This window comes from Anabrus simplex, chromosome 11 (genome assembly GCF_040414725.1).
Source record: "Anabrus simplex isolate iqAnaSimp1 chromosome 11, ASM4041472v1, whole genome shotgun sequence".
Lineage (NCBI taxonomy): Eukaryota > Metazoa > Arthropoda > Insecta > Orthoptera > Tettigoniidae > Anabrus > Anabrus simplex.
Window position 1 is genome coordinate 42,228,882 of NC_090275.1, and position 21,325 is coordinate 42,250,206.

At 38.9% G+C, this 21,325-nt stretch overlaps 1 protein-coding gene across 1 annotated transcript in view; it reads right to left on the reverse strand.

Moving 5' to 3' along the window:
• Nucleotides 1-1,201: 1,201 nt before the first annotated feature.
• The window catches only part of LOC136883412 (speckle targeted PIP5K1A-regulated poly(A) polymerase), a 59,215-nt gene continuing 39,091 nt past the window's right edge, over nucleotides 1,202-21,325 (reverse strand). The window contains exons 6-7 of the mRNA XM_067155682.2: nucleotides 14,708-14,971; nucleotides 1,202-3,243 (exon numbers count right to left, since the gene is read on the reverse strand). Coding sequence (XP_067011783.2) covers nucleotides 1,655-3,243; nucleotides 14,708-14,971 — 1,853 coding nt within the window. The 3' untranslated portion in view covers nucleotides 1,202-1,654. The remainder of the gene's footprint in view (nucleotides 3,244-14,707; nucleotides 14,972-21,325) is intronic.

The following is a 21,325-nucleotide window of genomic DNA, read 5'->3' on the forward strand; positions in this document are numbered from 1 at the left end:
AAGAGTTCACAGTTTCATTTCAAATAATAAAAGTTCAGTTGTACTTGTTTCAATACTCTGTACAGCAGTGGTTCTCAATGTGTGTGCCGCAGCATGCTATTGTGTCCCTTGATTCACAGGGTGTGCCAGAATACTTTCAAGCCTTTGTGATGTTGTTGGTAACTAATTCAAATTATTAAACTGAATATTTGATTTGAAAACAAAACAAGATAAAATGACTGGATGACAATATTTATTTTACAAGAGATTTGTTGGCTTAAGCCTTACAATAAAATATTTGAGTTATTAATGAGAAACCAGAGCATGTCAACTGTTACACATAATAAACACACCTTTCCTCACGTTTCTTGAAGCTCTTTTTTCCCCCTATACTGCTTTCATGACACTGATACTTGAAATCGGTTCATTCTTACTTTTGTAAACATCAGCTTACTGCTCACTCATATTCAGTTTTTATCTTTTTTAATGAGAAACAATTCTCTACCGATCTTAAGTTAAATGAAAACAAAATTAACAAAATAATCCATATTACAGTTTAAGAATGGAGACCTCATACCTGCAATTTTTTCAAAATATTGTTTTATTATTTTGTTGTGGTCCTAAGAAGCCTCCAGATTGTTCTGTAGAGATCAAAACAAAATATCCAGTAGAACTGCTTAAAATGGACTAATTAATAATCATCATTGATTCTCCACTCTGGCAGGCTAGGTGCTTACAATTCCTCTCGGCTGAATTGCTAACATAGTCGAGGGTTTTTGTCAGGGTGAACTCCCTTAGGCTTTAGTAGTCCCCGACTTCATCTAATAGGCAGCAGATTGAGTAGGTCCTACTGGAATGCCTCCACCACCAACTGCACTGTTCCAAATGTCTCCTTTTCTGCCGAAGCTGCCGTTAAGGATTTTACCATAACCCTGGAATGTGGCCCTTACAAGGTGCTACCAGTCAAGGCAGTTGGACCGAGGTTTTTTAAAAAAAGAGGTTATTCCTCCATCATTTGTCCTCTGCCTTGGCTTGTGACAGATTTTGTAGGTGCAAAACAAAACTCTTAAAATAACAAAATTTTTTTAATACTTAACAATATAATTAAAATTATTCATCATCATCACTTTACAGTTCCAGTTTCCCGGGTACTCTTGGCAAGCCTCTTCCATTCTGTCTTATTGAGATACGTTCTGTTGTTAATGACATCCTCCAGTGCCCTTCCCTGATCAACAATGTCCATCCAGGGGGTAAGTTAACATACGCTGTCCTTGTTAGCTCCATCCTCATTACATGCCCAAACCACGTCAATTAAAATTATTATTAGATTTAATTTGTAACTGGCTGAATTTGTTTTCAGTTTTCAACTACACGAGAGCCTTTCAATCTCCTGTATAATCAGGTTTCCATTATGAGGTCTCCATTCTTAAGCAACAATCACATGTCTAATTTGACATGATCTCAAAACATGCCTAAACACAGGTGAAATAGCATTACAATTGCAGTTTACAAACAAACTGTATATCAGTGTATGCTGTGAACAATAAAAGATTGAGAATCACTGCTGCAGAGAAACAAATTAGTTCATAAACTTCATCCACATTGTTGTACAGTATTTTATTTACATTCTAATGAAATTCCTGAGTAAAGTTGTCTAAAACACACACATGAAACTCTACGATGTATCAGTAACAACCGCTACATTTACGTCAGAAGAAGGTTTAGTTGAATTTGATTTTACTAAGTGTTCCTTCATCAAATAAGCCATGCTTTTATCCATCCAATTAGGAATCCGGATCTGCAACAAATTCATTGCATGCAGAAATGATTTGTCTTTTGATTCAATGCTCTGAAAAGTAAGTTGAACTTGTACAGGAGATAACATTGGTTTAAAGGTGCAGGAGAATTTTAGAATGGGAGGAGGGATTTTGCCGTCGCTGTAGCGGGTTTCCACTAACACATTAGATATGGTTTCTTCTACTGTTAACACATATAGATCAGGTTCTAGTTTCAAAGTCTTCTTAATCTTTTTACGACCATCCCACACATTGTACAAGCATTCACAATAAATCGTCCTGGTAGAGAACCCTGTTTCACCACTAGTGTCTGAAGACTTTATGTGAACATCTGATGGTTCCCCGACTTTTTGCACTTTACTCAAACTTTCCTCGCTTTCTTCCTTTACAGAAAACTTCATAATTTTCTGAAATATGGTCATAAGGAGATCGTAAACCAAGGAATACCATTTGGAGAGCTTTTCTTTTCTGAGAATGCTATCGTCACTTGTTTCTCCATTGTCACTTCCTCCATTTAAAGTATAACCCAGAGATAAGTATTGTGCAACACTTACATTTATCACCATCGTAGAGGTGCTTAGCAGGAACTTCTGAGATACAGGTTTTTTGCTTACATCAAATAGTTCAATCAATACTGGAGTTCTTTTGGAATCTTCACTTTCCTGTAGAAGACTATTCATGATTCCTGCTGCACTCTGACAGTAAGCACAAAAGGCCGTTAAAGACTTAGTACCCAGTCGACCAGTTAGGTTATGACTCAGGTCAAATGGATCCTGGATGCATATATCAGATGAATACTTAAACTTCACACTATCTGCTTTACTTTTATACAGTTGTAGTTCATTAGGCAGAGTACTAGGCTGTAAAAATGAAGATTTGGGGATGGTCCTACCAATTAGCGGACAAATTACACTCCCTCCATAGTCAAACTCGGCATAATAGTGAAAGAAACCACACAATAACTCAAAAATAGAATCTCTATTCTCTGTTGGCTTTATGCAAGACCTATCCTTATTGAATTTGCACAACCAACCGTCAACCAAATCACTGTCCGTATAAGAATTCTGCAACTCGGCTACAGATGGGATGATAGGCTTTTTAAGCTGTTGCAAATAGAAAAATGACATCATTACCAAAGCGTAATTTGACATCTTTCCTGCACTTGCAAGTTCATGAATTCTCGCCCAATACTTGATGATCATTAAGTACGGTCTTATTCTTGGATCCAATGAGATGAAGAAGCGAATGAGCTGACTGTTGCATACTCCAAGAGAATTCTTAAAGGAAACATCACAGCTGATCTTTGTTGGGCAGTGGACAAACTTTATTATAGGAATCTTTGCTTTTGTCACCGCAATTATATGTGAAAACTTATATCTGTATTTACGAAGTACTTTCCTTCCAATAACCACCAGCTCCTCTGGTGGTAGTGGTCCAGATGACTTCTCTTCTGTGTCAGCAGAAGAAGCTGCAGCAGCAGAAGCAGCAGCAACAGGAACAGCACTGGCTACAGGTTCACCTGAAATACATTATTTCATAATTATATAACTAAGAGTTCTGATAATAATAATAATAATAATAATAATAATAATAATAATAATAATAATAATAATAATAATAATAATAATAATAATATTGGCTTTACGTCCCACTAACTACTTTTACGGTTTTTGGAGATGCTGAGGTGCCGGAATTTAGTCCAGCAGGAGTTCTTTTACATGCCGGTAAATCTACCGACATGAGGCTGGCGTATATGAGCACCTTCAAATACCACCGGACTAAGCCAGGATCGAATGTGCAAGTTGGGGTCAGAAGGCTAGCGCCTCAACCGTCTCAGCCACTCAGCCCGGCAAATAGAGTTCTATACGATTTCTTATCCAGATACAATTGACTTTTATAGTGCATTAGCTGCTGAAACCGCCATCGATGGGTTAATTTCATACAAATCCAACAACAAGCTACTGTCGTCTGGAGACAGAGACAGAGCAGACTTCAATTAATAAAAGGCCGGGCTAAGTGACTTAGCCGGTTAAGGTGCTGACTTTCTGAGCCCAAGTTGGCAGGTTCAATCCTGGCTTAGTCCGCTTATATTTGAAGGTGTTCAAATATCTCAAACCCGTATTGGTAGATTTACTGGCATGTAAAACAAAATTCCAACAACTCAGCGTCTCTGAAAACTGTAAAAGTAGTTAGTGAGATGTAAAGCCAATATCATTATCATTATTATTTAACAACAGTCTGTGTAATGTTACTGTTGATTAGTTTTAGAGGCTTTGGAATGCGTGCTTCAACATATGAAAGCATAATTTCTTGGAGAATTATCAGAGTTACAAAGAAAATGCATATGACCTTTTAAGTCCACATTCTGGGCTTTATTCTGACATACAACTACAATAAACCAATTGCCCATTCTTTTAGTTTTTGATAGATAAAACAAGGGCAATTTCAGGAAAATAACTACCGTCGGACTTTTTATTATGGACACTAGAGTTTAGGCTTTAATTACCAACGAAAGGATAAACCTACTGCTCAATGAGTTATACCAATATTTTCCTTGTTTTAATTCTGCATTAGAGTGTATAAGACAAATTGTTTTTGAAGTTCATTAATTTTTATTTGTGATTGTAGTAAATATTGTCCGGGTTTTTGGCTTCTTCTTTAGGAACCACTCGCTTAAAAATATAAACATGGAAAACTACCCAAGCTGGATAGGTCTAAGGCGATGAGCCAGACTAAGAGCCGTACCCTGCTCCTCCAGGTTGGGAGGTTGGCATGAGGTCAACAACCCTACCATGGAAAAAAAAACTCTTGTTACGAACCAAAGGACAGAGGAAACCGGATGGATGTAATGGATAAATGACCATGGCAATGGTAATGGCACATGAATTGGTATTTCATGACATGGAATGTAAGAACACTGAATAAACCTGGAGGATTACTGAATCTGAAGAATGAAATGAAGAAATATAACATGATGGTGGTAGCAATACAAGAGGTAAAATGGAAAGGAAGTGGAATACTTGCAACTGGGACACACACCTTTTTCTGTAGCTGTGGAAACAGAGGATATGGAGGTACAGGGTTCCTTGTCGATAATGCATATAACAATGTAATATTGAACTTTAAGCCTGTTAATGACAGAATTTGTGTTCTACGAGTAAAAGCCCGCTTCTTCAATATATCTTTCATATGTAAATATGCACCAACAGAAGATGCAGACTAAGCAGAGAAAGATATCTTTTATGAACAACTGGAACAAGAATTAGCACTAGTGGCAAAGCATGATGTTAAAGTGGTTATGGGGGACTTCAACGCCCAAGTGGGAAGAGAAACTGCTTACAGGAAAACAGCTGGTAAGGAGAGTTTGCACGAGGTTTTGAACAATAATGGTATAAGGTTGATTGATTTTGCTATGGGTAATAGCATGCTTATTAAAAGCACATGGATGCAAAGGAAGGATATAAGGAAAGTAACATGGTGCTCCCCTGATGGGATCACATACAACCAAATTGATCATGTGCTTATAGATGCATGCTTCAGATATCCTGGAAGTGGATAGTTGTAAAGGCGCAGGTGGCGAGAGTGATCATTATCTGGTAAGAGTCAAATACAGACAAAGGATAGCCAACTACAGAGAGATTAAGAGAGCTGTTATACCCACGTTTGATGATGCTAAGTTAAGAAAGGATGAAAATATAGAACAGTAATATGCAACGGTTTTGACAAATAGCCTTAATGAAGTGGAAGATTGGAAAGGAAAGAGTATTGAAGTAAGATGGCAAATGGTTAAAGGTATAATACACAAAACGGCCAAAACCGTTTTGGGCAAAAAGAAACAATCGAGGATTCAGCACTGGTTTGATAAAGATTGTAGGAAGAAGAAGAAACAGTCAGGAGACAGTTCTCTCTGAGGATGTTTGTGCAAACTTTCATGAAATTTTTATCCCATCGGTTTAGACATTTTGCCACCTTGGAAGGCAGACACAGAGAGGTAAATTTCATTTTAACATAATTTACAGAGATTTTAACCAAATTTCTGACTGTAAGTAGACTAGTAGACAAAGTAATCATTTTAGAAAGCAGATACAAAGACAGATGTAATTTCATTTTTATATAGAGACAGATTTCAACCAAATTTCTCACTGGAAGTAAACTATTTTAGGCAAAGAAAAACAGACTCCCCACATCGTTCTTATAAAATGATTTATACACTAGCGTCAGAAAGTTTAGACTCACCTACGAAAAATAATAATTTTCTTAAATAATATGTTTTCTGTTTGATGATAAGTGGTACTTTAGTTCTGTTACTTATGTATGGATGCTTTCAGCACTTTCATAAAGCTATTTCAGTGCATATTGCGAGATTTTACTTTATCTTTTCAAAGAAGTTGACAGATTTATGGTCCCCAGCTCTTACTGCCTGCTTCTACCTGGATAACTTCCGGTCCTTTCCCAGGTAGTAAACATGCCTCACTCACGTAATTACTTGGATAACTTCTGGCCTTTTCCCAGGTAATAAACATGCCTCCCTCACGTGATTACTTGTCCTTCTTGTTTCCTCGCTGTCTTGGAAGTCGACAGTTAGCCTACAGAAGTTATCCTGAGCAGTTGTATATTAATCTCTGTACCAGATTGTTTATTTTCTATACTGTTGTTATCTGGGTATAACTACGGTAATAACACACATCAAACAATCAAATATGGGGAAGAAGACTAAAATAACCCAAAAAAAAACAGAGCCAAGGCTTGTGCTTATAAATAAATAGGGTGGCCGAACCAAAAAATTGTGGAAAAATTGAAAATTTCAGAGTGCAGCGTTCGCAGAGCAGTGAAACGCAGAAAGGAAACGGGTAGTCATAAGGATCGGCTACGCAATGGACGTCCACGGAAGATTTCTAAAATTGAAGATAACCGTATTTTAATCCTCAGCAAGCGTAACAGAAGGCGTACAGCGGTAGATATTTGCTCAGAGATAAATAAAACAAGAGAACAACCTGTGTCTGTGACAACAGTGAAATATCGTCTGCTTGAGGCGGGATTGTTTGGTCGCGTAGCAGCACGGAAACCATTGTTGAAAACTGTACACAAGCAGAAAAGGCTACAATGGGCCAAAATGCATGCTAACTGGACCGCTGAACAATGGAAAAGGGTGCTTTGGACGGATGAATCTAAATTTGAAAAATTTGGTTCCAATCGTCGCCACCCCGGCGAAAGGGTTATGGAATCTTGCATAATTCCGTCTGTGAAGCATGGAGGAGGAAATGTGATGGTGTGGGGATGTTTTGGAAATAATCAGGTTAGTGATTTGGTGAAAATAGAGGGAATATTGGAAAAGAAACAATATCAACGTATCCTTTCGCGCAATGCAGTGCCATCTCAAATGAAGCTGATTGGTGAAGGATCTGTTCTACAGCAGGACAATGATCCTAAACACACCTCTCATTTGTACAAGCAGTATCTGGTAAGGAAACAAGCTGAAGGAAAATTGGAATTAATGGTCTGGCCTCCTCAATCACCCGATCTGTCACCTATTGAACTTTTGTGGGAAGAACTTGACAGGAAAGTGAAAGAAATGGCGCCAGGCAATGTGGATAGGTTGTGGCAATGTCTGTTAAAAAGCTGGGGATGCATAAATACAGAGACTTGGGAAAAATTAACAGCTAGAATGCCACGCATCTGTAAAGCAGTAATCAAAGCAAAGGGTGGAAACATTGATGAACAGGCATTGTGATTGCTTAAGATGTTGTGATTATGTTTCTAGCTCCCTGTGAATGATCAGTGTAAAGGAAAATCTAGTGAAATGTGTAATAAAACTAGTTAGTTCTAAAAACATAGGTATTTCCATGTTGATTTTCAACAAATAGCCCCTATCTTTCATGGTAAGTGAAAATCCATGGGTGAGTCTAAACTTTCTGACACTAGTGTAAATCATCATCATCATATCCCACGTCGTTCCATCTTAAGCGATGGATCAGCAAACGAGGCTTCTCCACCAGTTACTAGTGTAAATATACAAGTATATATTCGTTTATGCAAGTTTCCCAAATGGGAAGTGATAACTGACACACTAGCGTTTCATCGTGAGATCCAAGATGGGAATTTCAAAACCATTATCCTGAAGACATTCATTGGAGACATCATATAATATTAGAAAGGACATCCAAAATCCTTGGTCCACACCCAAAACAAACTAGGCTGACTCCAGAAGTAATCAGTATATGCCGAATTTCCTTTCACACAAGTTTCCAATAAAATTAGGCTATATGGAGGTGATTCTACAGAACCGAACAGCAAATGTTCAACACTCCACAGTCATCTATTCATATACACTGCCTGACAAAAAACTGGAGCACTCAGAAGGGGAGGACAAAACAAAATTAAACTTAATGTGTTGAGGGGGTATGCCATATTAATTCAGTGAGTACAATATCCAGTCAAATTTACAAAGAACTTGGCAATACGAACCCACTTATCAGTATGACACTGCACCCTGTCTGGCCTGGATGCATGCACCGATTTGGTTGGGAAGGGTGTCATAAATCCGTTGTATCCTCTCCTGAGGCAAGCTGGCCCACAACTGTTGTAACTGGTCCTTGATATCCTGGATACTGGCACTGGGATGTAGTTGGCATCCAAGATGGTTCCACACGTTCTATCGGGGCTATCAGGAACAGATCTGAGGATCATGTTGGCCACGGGAGTACCTCAACATCACGAGGACAGTTCATAGACACACGTACCGTGTGCGGACAAGCATTGTCCTTTTGAAAAATGGCACCATGGAAGTGTCGCATGAGAGATAACACATGAGGACACAGGATGTCCGTGATGTACCACTGTGCCGTCAGAGCTCCCTCAACTACTACCGCCGTGACCTAAAGCAATACCCGATGGCTCCCCACACCATGAAGCCAAGAGTAACACCACCGTGCCTCTCCAAAACATTGGAAGAATGGGACCTCTCCCCAGATCACCACCATACTCACACGATGTCCATCCGGGGTAGTGCAGAACTGCAATTCATTGCTGAACACAATGCAATGCCATTCATCAGTAGCCCAGGCTTCCCGGTCACGGCACATCAAAACCAGCTGTTTGTGTTTTGGCGTTAACGGCAGCCTACGCATGGGACAGTAATTCCCTAGTCCGGCTGCTGCTATTCTCCGGCCAATAGTGAGGGATGACACAGAACGTTGCAGGGAGTCCATTACTTGTTCTTGAATAGCGGGCGCAGATGTAAAGGGGTTACGACGTGTGTGGTGCACAATATGGTGATCTTCCCTTTTGGTGGTCAGGCGTGGTCGACCGGAACCTTGACGATGAGTATGCCTGCCCTCATGTTCCCATGCAGTCCAATGGGCCACTGTCACATCTGAATGCCCCATAAATCTGGATATTACATGATTCGACCAGCTGGCCAAACGGAGACCCACAATGAGGCACCTTTCAAACTCTGTAAGGTGCTGATAATGCTGTCTCACACAAGTATGCGGTATCTCCAATCTGACACCGTTCACGTCCCATATATACCCTACCAGGCCTGGTAACAACACTAAACACGAACACACTAATGCACTCTGGTGGCTGTTCTGCTAGGCACAGAGAATTTCAACTCTAATCATTTACATACCTGCCAATGGTGTGTACGTGTATGAAGTTACATTGATATCCGACCATTTCTTCTCGGTGCTTCAATATTTTGTTTTGTTTAGATAAAATTAGTAGTAGTGAAGAAAACATTACATTTTAATTCTATTTTAGCCAGCTGAAACTAGGAAATATAGGAATTATTTAAAAAGAGCAATTGTACAAGCCCTGTTGTCTTCAGCTAATTCTTTCCTTTATTTTCTTTAATTATTAACAAATTTATTAGCGTAAATACACCCAAAATGTCGTTTGTCGCGGCTACTCAATTTATATAGTGCCACAGCAAGTAGTGGAGCCTCCGCATGTGCTGTGAGGAAGGGTAGCAGGGGTATTTTTTTTGCCAAGGTTGAACCATGCCTGTGGTGAATCTCTTGTAACTTTAGTCTGATTTTGCATTATTTATGGTCAGCTGTTTGTCAGCCAATAATGGCTGCTTCTCTTTCAATTGAAAGACTTGTGAATTTAACCTGACCGAATGCGAGCAGATAGCACCTTGTGCGAGATCTGTCCTCGGAAGCATTTTTTTCTTGCCCTAAGTAGAATTTTACCTTTTTTTTCTTTAGAACATCTTCCGAGTCGTGACTTGAGATGGAGGGGAAAGGGATAGCTATGGTTTTCCTCTCATACAGGCTGTGTTTCAGCCATTTTAAATATATGCTTACAGGACTCTAGTTCATTTTGGGAGTGTTAAATGATTTATCTCTTCAAGTAATTTGAGGTAATAATAATGGTGTACAGCCTCCGGAGAGGCCTGGTGCGGATCTTTTTCTTGTAGACGGCCTAATAGGTGACCTGTATGTCTGTGAAGATGAGGGCCCTACCTAGGATGATTTATTATGCCACACACACCCAGCCCCCGAGCCACTAGAATTAACCAATTAAGGTTAAAATCTCCGACCCGGCTGGGAATTGAACCCGGGACCCTCTGAACCGAAAGCCAGTGCGCTGACCATTCAGCCAATGAGTTGGACAATTTGAGGTAACTGTATCCTTTCATTCTTTTCCTTTGTTTTAATGTGTGTTTGCCATGGATATCTAAAAGATGTCTTGACTTGCATTTTGATTGGCGTTGAGTGGCTCGAGCCTAGTTTTAACTTTCTTTATTTAGTGTGCGTGTTTTTGGTATTTTCCACTGTCACAGGAATGATGAGGGTTAGGGGCTTATATGTCCTGTTGTGAGTTGTGTGTGTGTGTTATGGCTGAATTTCCATGTGGTTGGAGACCATTGTTTTGTTTACATTATGGGCCTACGATGCATTGCTCAAGCCTGGAAGTCTTGATTGTAATTGTGATCATTTGCTGGGCAAAATTTATGTCCACATGAAACCGTAATTCGTGTGGTATGAATAAGTCTTGTCAGCAAGGATGTATAACTATGTGACATGTTTGGTTTGGGAGAGAAAGGCTTCCTATTGTAAACCCAGCACATTGATTTATTTTCTGGACTAGGCAAAGAGCTTAACTGATCAACGACTGCTTGGATGTACCTTGCCAGTATGCTCCTTTTGTTATGATTTTGATATTATGGGTCTCTGCATGTGTACAAGTGTAGCTTGGAAACGGGATGTATCAGCTGTTCAAACCCTTTTTCTGCCTACAAGATTTTTGTTTTTGTTGCACGTTTTTTTCTGCCGTTGATTTATTGTTCTCTATTTTATGCTTTGTATGCATTACAGGTACTTCTTTATCTGTTTAATTAGAAGGTAGCATTACCGGTACTTCTTTATCTGTTTAATTAGAAGGTAGCCATGGCAACCCATTTATTATAGTAGGGAAGTTTAAGATTTTCATGTTCTGTGCTTTCGGCGCATGACTTCTTGTTCAGACCCTCCTACTCTTTTTACGTCAGCAATGACCTTTTTTGCTTCCTTTCTTTTCTGTGGAGATTGTAGTAAAAAATAAAGAAGAGGGGTCCTTTTTGTCGTATTTTTAAGAAAAGAAAGAAATACTCGAGCATCGTTTTGGGTCGAAGAATGACATACCATAACTGTGAAGAAAAAAGAGACAAGTCAAAATATTGTATTGATGATAGAGATTGGTATTGGGCGGACAGAAAGGTAATTATAATCTATTAACTTCATTATCCATATTGATAAAAAATAAAAACATTTAGGTGGAAAGTTCCTATCTTTATATTTGCGAACAGAGAAAGGTAATGTTTTGAGATATGACTTGACCAATGTTGAAGAGGGTCTAAGAGTTTCGCAGTGTGAGTAAAAACATTTTAAATTTTGTTTCTTTTGAGGAAAACCAGAAGATGTACTTTAAAAAGGAGGAGTGGTGAAGAGACAGGCAGCGATGGAGGTCCTTGATTCACACCCCGACTCAGGAAGCTGGAAACGGGAAATGAAGATGATGATGATGATGATTCATGAGGGTCACCTTCTTTGTTTTGTTCTGCCCCTTGTTTAACCCCTTCGGTGGCGGGTTTTGGCAGACCTCCAGTGCCAGAAAAGTGAGGTTTTTTCGGAGGAATTTATTTATTTTTAGGAAGCAAGGAATGAGTAACAATTATTAAGGAAACACATTCATATATTATTCAAAGTTAATAAAAACTTACTTTACACTCTATTTACACTTTTTAGAGTAGGCCTGTGATATAGTTTCATAAAATATTGGTGTTTTGAGTAGGGCCTATACTGTCCTGTGAGCAATGCATTTTTATTTCAGGCTTTTGTATTATTCCCGTCAGCAATACTAACGCAATAAATTGCCAAATTTTGTAAGAGCTTCTTTTTCCAAAACTGTACCCTTCCATGCAGAGATTTATTTACAAGGTTTTCAATGCACTTTTAGCATAGGGCCAACGAATTTTTTTCGGTCACTGTCAAATTTACAACTTCATCTGTTAGAATCAGTTCAAAACAGTCAATCGCACTCACCTCTGGTAATAAGCTAAGCCTCACACCACGATTTCCCGTAAATGGAATAATATTAGGTCGCACACTATCCCCAGGCTTACACTTTTTCCAAACGAATGTATATTCAACATCTACCATCACCTTAGCGTCTGAGGTAATATCTTCTTCACTTTCACTAGAATTACTAAGGTCATCATCTGAAGAATCAATAGAATCATTATAGCTACTATCAGAAATACTAATGTCACTTAGTGATTCATCTTTGATGTAGTTCCTTATTTTGTCTTCAGACAAACTTCTCTTCCATTTCGCGCTCGCCATTTCTGTTTACCTCGTCAGCTGGCCAGAGGTTGTATATGTAAAGTAGAGAAGATAAGACATATTTTAAGCCAGACGCTACGTGAATACACCTGGAAATCCTCCCGCCATCTGTTGAGAATACTTGAAAACATTTTCCCAAACAATTAGAGTACCCGAGAAATTATTGGACGATCGCGAAATGAACACTGCAGCTAAACGAGAATTTCTCGGGCGGTGACGTTATGGGCAGGCGTGCGCCACCCGAGAATTTCTCGGGCGTGCCACCGAAGGGGTTAATTCTAACAAAACTTTGCATTTGCTTGTATCTCTGTTTTGATGTTATTTTACACAATAGCCTCCTACTTTGATGACCTTGGTCTTGAGAGGCACAAATCCAGCCCCTTAGTCCTGCAGGAGTTCTTTTATGTGCCAGTAATGTACCGACATGAGGCTGACTTATTTAAGCACATTCAAATACCACCGGACTGAGCCAGGATAGAACCTGCCAAGTTGGGGTCAGAGGGCCAGCGCCTCAATTGTCTGAGCCACTCAGCCCGACGAAGAGTGATCCCCTTACCAAACGTACGGCTTGTCCTTTTGTCCGATGAACAAGAAATTTCACATACAACAGTAACACACTTGAACAACTATGTAAATCAAAAGAACTTCTTAATTAACAGTGACAACGTTGATCAGCATGATCTCTTCACCACAAAGCCAAAACCAATTACTCTTGGCAATAGATAGACAAGCCCCTAAACACGTCAGCCCACACTCTATCAGCAAACAAATTCTTCCTCATGGCAGTCAATAAAAAAAATTAAAAAAAAACTGTTAGGTTTGTCAGTTTATTGAAACCAATTTATGAATAAATAAATTCAGTCCTTGTCAAGCAGATTACTTTTTTGGTTGTGAGAGTTATCCATTTATTCTGGAAGAAATACACACTCATATAAAAGTGGCACAAGGCAAGCCATATCACAAAAAACGATATTTATTGTGTGATCCATAAAACTTGAATCCACTGTATTGCTTACTTCATAATTAATTATCACTAATACTATAGTATAATTATTAAAACTGAAAAATTCATTAACAGATACACACAGTACAGTATACGTGTCGAAATGGGAAGCAAATTGAAACTTTATTTTTGTTGTAAACTAGAATTGCTTGCAGTCCTGGATGCTGATTTGTGATCTCATTTCATTCCATGCTTTCCTCATAACTATAATTGATTTTCTGTCAAATTCTGATGATTAATCTTCCTGATAATACCTAGGTTTTCATCGTCTGAATCTGTCCTGTCACTTATGTTTTCTCACACTCACTAGCATCAATTCCACTTTTTTTAAATTTTTTCTTTGGGAAAAATGTTTACAATAGCTAAAACATGAATATTTTCATGTCAACAAACTTCTGAAATGAACATCACCATGGAAATCGTGCTTAGAAGCAAAAACCTTTCTTCTTTTTCATTCCAAATCCCTCTGTTAAGACTCACCAAGAGCCCTGTGTATTCGCTCCCGACATTTATTGGCTAACATTACAAACATAAACAAAACATACGATTGCAAAAGTGTGTAATTTAAAATTCTGGATAAAGAAGTCTTTCGCTGTCGCGGGAGCAGACAAGTTCTGGATAAACATGTGTAATGCTTGGCTAAGGTTAAAAACTACCTGAAAAAGAAAACATATGATAACAGAATTATACCTGAAAAAAAAAAAAGAACAAATATGAGGTATATCTGAAAAAAAATCAACTACAATATGAGGTTATTATTATTATTAGCATATGGTGTGTTCGTGACAATCAAAATATACAAACATAATACAAAATATACAAATATACAAGTTGGTGACAGCATCAGGACTTCACTTTTATATTTTAATGTCCAAATTTTTTATCCATGCAATCAGTTCTGGTGTTACTTCAAAAAATTCCTCCACAGAGCCAGGAAATGCACGTAGGGGGCTTATTTATTCGTAAATTAGTTTCTACAGACCAAAGAACCTAACAGTTATAAATTAACAGAGTGGAAACTGAAAAGAAATGGCTTCAAATATCACAAATGTAAGTCTTCTTGTTACAAAATGATAAATATATTGAGCAATAGAAGTTACCTATATTGAGGAATACATCTAAATCGCTTCCTTTCAGGGCAAGCCCAGTAACAGTTGATCCAAAAGGACATGCAGAGCACTGAGGAAACGAGGGTCTGAAGGCAGCTTCTAAGTCACGACACAACTCTTCAAACTTCTTTTCGCTGCCAGGTGGTAGCTCCAGTTCCTTCATTAGAGCCTCAAGACCTGCACCACTGGCCAATATATTCTTCACTTCTTTGTGGTCAACATCGATAGAAGGAGGTGGCGGCAAATCACGACGAGCTACAACAAAAGTAAAATAAATCATTCAATTCACATTGAAAGTGACATAACCCAAGCCATGGAAATTGATAAAGAGAAAATAAATATTATAATTCAAATATTTTGGAACACTTTGAGAAAAATTCCACCTTTACAATACTATAAACTGTTTATTCTACTGTATTAAGAATATCGATAAAGTTAATGGGACATGTTCTGTCTCTTATTTAGAGAAATGTTCAGCCATAGAAATGTTGAACAAAACCAAATTACAAACAAATTACAAAAACGACGTTAAAAATGTTCTTTCCAGATGTAAACATATCATGACATTTATACAACTATCACTTAAATCTTTGGTAATAGATTAGTCATAAAGACAAACAGTCAAATATCCCACTATGGAGCACTATTAAATCTAAAGTAAACATGTATTTAAGTTTAAATTGAATTGTGACATTGGAGTTTTTCCTTTTTTTTCACAAGTGGTATTTTAAGTGTAAAACATCATTTCATTTTTAAGTCCTTTGATTGATAAATTGAATCTTGACGATAAATAGTTTTAAAAAAAGGCTACTATGGAGCAATGATATGTGTAAGATAAATAATTCCAGATACATATTACTCTGTCCTTGAAATTAAATATACATTTGATTTTTACAACTGATATTATTAGAGTACTTTTACAGTTGCTGAGTTGAAGTGCATTAACATGGTAGTCCTAACACGTAGGCAAACAAGCTTATACCTTGACATATTTGTTATTAAAAAAGTATTGGGTTTTCTTGGAGAACCTTATAATTCAATTGGACTAAAATCTGGGAGGGGAACTCTTCTCAAAGGCTGTTGTCATTACTTGAAGTTGGAATCTTGAACTTAGCAGCTATAGAGCGTTCCAACCTTAAATTGCAGTACAGCGTAAATGGAGCGCGCTGTTGCGAAATCGACTCGTGAAGATAATGCTCGAGTGTGACTCAAACAGTGCGTCACAGTTACACATTTTTCGTTTGTAATTTTGTAATTTTAAGTTCATTCATTCATTCATTCATTCATTCATTCATTCATTCATAAATTGATATTTGTAGCATGTTAAAATAAATACAACATACCTTAATCACTGTCGTACCGGGCGAGTCGGCCGTGCGTGTAAAGGCGCGCGGCTATGAGCTTGCATCCGGGAGATAGTAGGTTCGAATCCCACTATCGGCAGCCCTGAAAATGGTTTTCCGTGGTTTCCCATTTTCACACCAGGCAAATGCTGGGGCTGTACCTTAATTCAGGCCACGGCCGCTTCCTTCCAACTCCTAGGCCTTTCCTATCCCATCGTCGCCATAAGACCTATCTGTGTCGGTGCGACGTAAAGCCCCTAGCAAAAAAAAAAAAAAAAAAATCACTGTCGTTGCTCTCAGATAATGGACGTACACCTTCTATCATTACTGCAAGGCCTGATGTTCCCACTTTGGATGAACTGGGTTCAGGAGATGAACTTGAAGATGATCCGGAAGATGAAGAAAGTCTTATTAAAAACTGTTCATCGTCGACATCGTCCTGTAATTCGTCTGCTTTCCACAAATCTCCTTCATTTTTCTTTACTTCATTCACGTAATTTGCCCAATTGTCCACTGTGATGTTCTTATATGCAGCGGTTATTAAATTTTCCATATCATTTTTCTTGAATGATACGTTATGATACCGGATGTAGTTTTTCACCTGGGACCACACCATCTCAGTAGGGTTTAACTCGCAGTGATAAGGCGGGAGACGTAGAACCTGCCGACCTGCCGCTTTTGCCATTTCATCTATTCTCTGCTTATCATACAGAGCCCTATGCTGAGAAGCGATGTGCAACAATTCTCGCTTGAGCATCCCGTCCTCAAAAGATATTTGCTTTTTACGTAACCACTGTACGATGTCATCTTTTCGCCAAGAAGTCACCGGCAAAGGTTCCAACTTACGGAAATGATAAGCGGGATTATCCAGCACGATCACGGCACCTTCGGGAGTGTTCGGCAACAGTTGTTCCGAAAACCACTTCTCGTAAATTTCACCAGTCATTTCCTTGTGGGCGTCCGCCGTGTTTTTATGGCATAAAAATGTTAGTTCAGCATTTGGAACAAAACCATGTTCATTACCCGCGTGGACTAAGTAGAATTGTGGTCCTCGGCTTTTCGGTGGCCTAAGTCCCGAATTCACCCCTTCAATGGCGGCCTGCCGTGCACTTTTCACTGTCGTATCCTTCCAATCTTTTGTCACTGTCTACCCAATATTTACCCACGATTCATCTGTGTAAATTATAGCTTTATTTTGTGCCCTCAAACGTGTTATCTCCCTGAGATATCTGTGCCTCCAATTAATAATTTCATCGGTTTCAATGAAAGCCGCTTTATTACCCCGTCTTAAATAGCGGAAGCCTATATCATGTAAGAAGCGATACAACGTAGTTTTGGAAAATCGTGGCAAAGAATCTTCTCCATTTACCCGACTCAAAATCACGTTCAATGTCGGTGGTATGTTAGCAAATAAAAGAGAGTGAACCATCCGACGCACTCCACTTTGCACAATTTCATCATATTTAATTTTCCTTGCATTTTTCTGCCGTCCTTCTCTTTTTTGCTTTTTTTTTTGCGGGAGTTCGCAAAGGACCATGTGTGTGTTCCTTCCTTATAGCATAGATTGTTCTTTCGGAACAACCTGTAGCTTTAGCTGTTTCACTGACTGCACTAGTCACATTCATAGTCTTTAAGAAATAATCCAGGACACTCATTATAATATTGCGTTCCTTTCCGCTGAGTTTACCTAGGGAACGTTTCTTTTTAATTTGACGATCCATTGTACATCCTTCTGTACTTTTTCTTCGAACTAAGAACCCCCCGCACGAGCACAAGCACAAGCACGAACTCACAACTTAACAGACTACACAAATACAACAAACACAATCAGCTTTTTAGATACGGGTGGTCATCACGCCCCCCTCCACCCCCCCCCCCCCCCCCCCGTCGCTTCTATAACCTCTCCGATATACTGACGTGGAGGATATAGACCTAACCTAATGACACTACATAATGAATTATTCCATTATTCGATGATTTATGAAAAAATCGCTTTATATCTCTGACATACTAACTTCATTTCAGCACAATACAAAGAACACACTTTTACAATAAATCCTTCAATTAGTCAACAAATGTCAGTGAGAGGGTTGACATTGTTTTCTCTTGGTAAGATTCGGTATGTTTGGTTTGATATTTGACAGAGCACAGCGGAGACCACTTGCAACATCAAGCCGACAGCACTGCTTTGTTTTTATGACACTCAGCGTTGAAAATTCTGACTCACATTAATATGTCGTTGAAAATGGGACAATGACATGCGATGCTACTTGGCTATTTCAGGACACACTGCAAAACAGTTTACCCAAAAGTCGCCCAGTCCTAATATTTTGTAATCATATTTTAGTTTTGAATCACACTTCAAATCTATGGCTTCTTCTTGAAGTTGTACTGGCAGTGCTTCAATGTCAATGGCAAACGGATTACTTGTTTAACACCCAGGACCATTCATCTGACGAGATATCGGGAAAGTAGGAATTGAATTCTTGTGCCAGGGAATCCAAATGTGACTGTATTTGCACCTTAAGTTTATTACGATCACGTTCATTTTCCGGCAAAATTTCATTAAGGCGGTGAAAGGATGAGAAGTTGTTCAACTGAAGCCGGCGTTTCCATAACTGTATTTTCTCCAGGAAAGCTCTGATGGCATCATAAGCAAGCATAATATTGGAGTTTTTGCCTTGGAGCTTTAAGTTCAAACTGTTCAAAGCTTCAAAAAGATCGCAAAGATATGCCAATGAGACGATAAAATTGACATCAGCAAACACTTCATACACATCGTTCTTGCCTTCACCAAGAAGAAAAATTTCAACTTCAGACTTTAATTCGAACAGCCGAGCCAACATGTTCCCTTTTGATAGCCAGCGAACCTCTGTGTGGAAAGGGAGAGTTTTGTGATCGGCTTGAAGGTCAACACAGAGGGCTTCAAACAATCTTGTCTGTAAAGATCTTGTCTTCACAGAGTTCACAATTCTTATAGCGACTTTTAGAGTGTTATTAAAATCTTGGGGCAAGGTTTTGGCCGCCAAAGCCTGCCTCTGAATTATACAGTGGGTTCCCATGATGTTTGGATTTTTATCTTTGGCCAATTTGAGAAACCCAGAACGTGACCCGATCATAGCAGGTGCACCATCCGTACATAAACCCACTACATTTTCCCAGGAAAGTCTATGTTCTTGGAAAAAACTATCGATGGCAGAAAACACATCACAAGCTTTTGAAGTTGTTTTCAAACATTCGGAGAATAACATTTCTTCTCTTAAAATTCCACTGTCGACAAATCGACAATATACAATCAGTTGACAACAATGGGCCACATCAGTTGTTTCATCACACTGAATTTAAAACACTGGAGATGCTTTCACCTTCTCCAAAATTTGCATTTTAATGTCTTCTGACAGTTCTTGAAGTCTGCACTTCACTGTGTTATCGGAAAGAGAAATTTTAGACAATTTTTGCCTACTCCCTTCACCCAAAGCTATATTTGCAGCTAATAACATACACGGCTTTGCTAATGTTTCCCCAATTGTGTGTGCTTTTTTGTCTTTGGCAATGGGAAGAGCTAGTTCATATGATGCTTCCACTGCTTTCTCATTTTCTTGGTTAAAAGTACCCGATGAATCTAATTTCATATGTTTTAGCGAGTTGAGTTTAGTTGCAAAATATTCTGTGTGTTTGTCTTTTAAGCCTGAATGATTCGTGTTTAAACGTCTCTCCAAACGCCTGGGCCTCATCGCATCGTTACTCAGAACACAGTGGCAGATTACGCATTGAGGCTGTTGTATTCCGTTCCGTTCAACGACTGTGAAGCCATATTTAATGTAGTCATCATTGTACAGTCTCTTCTTGGACATCGTTTTCAATTTTTTTAAAGTCACAATATTAAATAACACAATTCACACAGTCGCACTGTTACAGCGAAGCATACACATCACTCACAATAAACAAATTGACAGACACGTCCACTGCGAAAGTATACGAGGCACAGAATTAGCAGTCGAAGGGCCTGGCCACTGATGGTCTATCGGCGATGTGTTGTCATGGCCATTACTGTGCCATCTCTGATAGGACAGTTGTACTATGTAGCTCCCGCCAATTTGACTGCAAGGGAAGAATAAGAATATGTAGGGGTGGGAACAGAGCATTCAGGGACGAGCTATCCACAATATGAGTCTATATGTCGCAGGGTGCGAGGGAAGGAGGAACTTCCACAGCATTTGTTGCTTCTGAAACTCCGATTTTCTTTGTTCTTCAGAGTTAATATCGACTCCTGACTGTAGTAACTTATTGCCAGTTAAGATCTTTGGTGAGAAAATGTCACTGTTTCATTAATTGCTGTGGTTAAACATTAATTAGTTGTAGCCCAAAATACCAGTAGGCCTACATAGAATTTCACGCTAGCCGTGGAAGGCTAACATGTTATATGAAATACATTTATTATAATTAAGCCTACTATTATTGAATTATCTCCTGTTGTTCTCACTACTAGATAAATTTGATATAATACCGACATTTATACGATTACCTCCTTCATGGGTAACAATAATACTGGAAAATGAAAGTAACTACTACATCGTTGATGAGTTGAAACATGTCGCGTATGGTCATAGTTTACTTTCACGCAAGTAGGTCCACAAAGTGTGCGATTAATCGTGCGTTGAGTGCTCTTTTTCCCGCACCTGCTCTCAGGCTACATTTTTCTCCTCACAACACAGCAAGTTTCTTATTTCACCTCCAACCTCGCGGCTCCGCAGAGGTTTGTGCCGACAGTTGACAATTACCAGTGGTTTTGAACGATTGACTTGACGCGACAATCACTTGGAGAGATTCGAAAAATGTTCATTACACAAAATTGTAATATTCGAGTTAAAATCACTTCACGCCCCCCCTGATAAAGCCCCACGCCCCCCAGGTTGGGAACCCCTGGATTAAATGAACACCATTGCACACGGCTGTCAGTATATTTAAAAGCTCAATGTTTGGGAGATCATTACTGGCCAGCCATCTGAGTCACTCGTGAAACGTAAACAAACGAGACGTTCTCCCTGTCATAAATTAAGAGATAACGAGGTAAGGACTTGAGATATGATTTAAAAATAACTTCCTATCCGAAGACCGTTTGATTCGCTTTAACCACGCCATGATCCTTCTGCACTTTTTCTTTGAACTAAGATCCCCATGCACGAGCGTGAACTCCCGAACCACACAAACGAAATACACTTGCCCTCAAGAATTGTACATATGTCACTAATATGTATTTAATCAC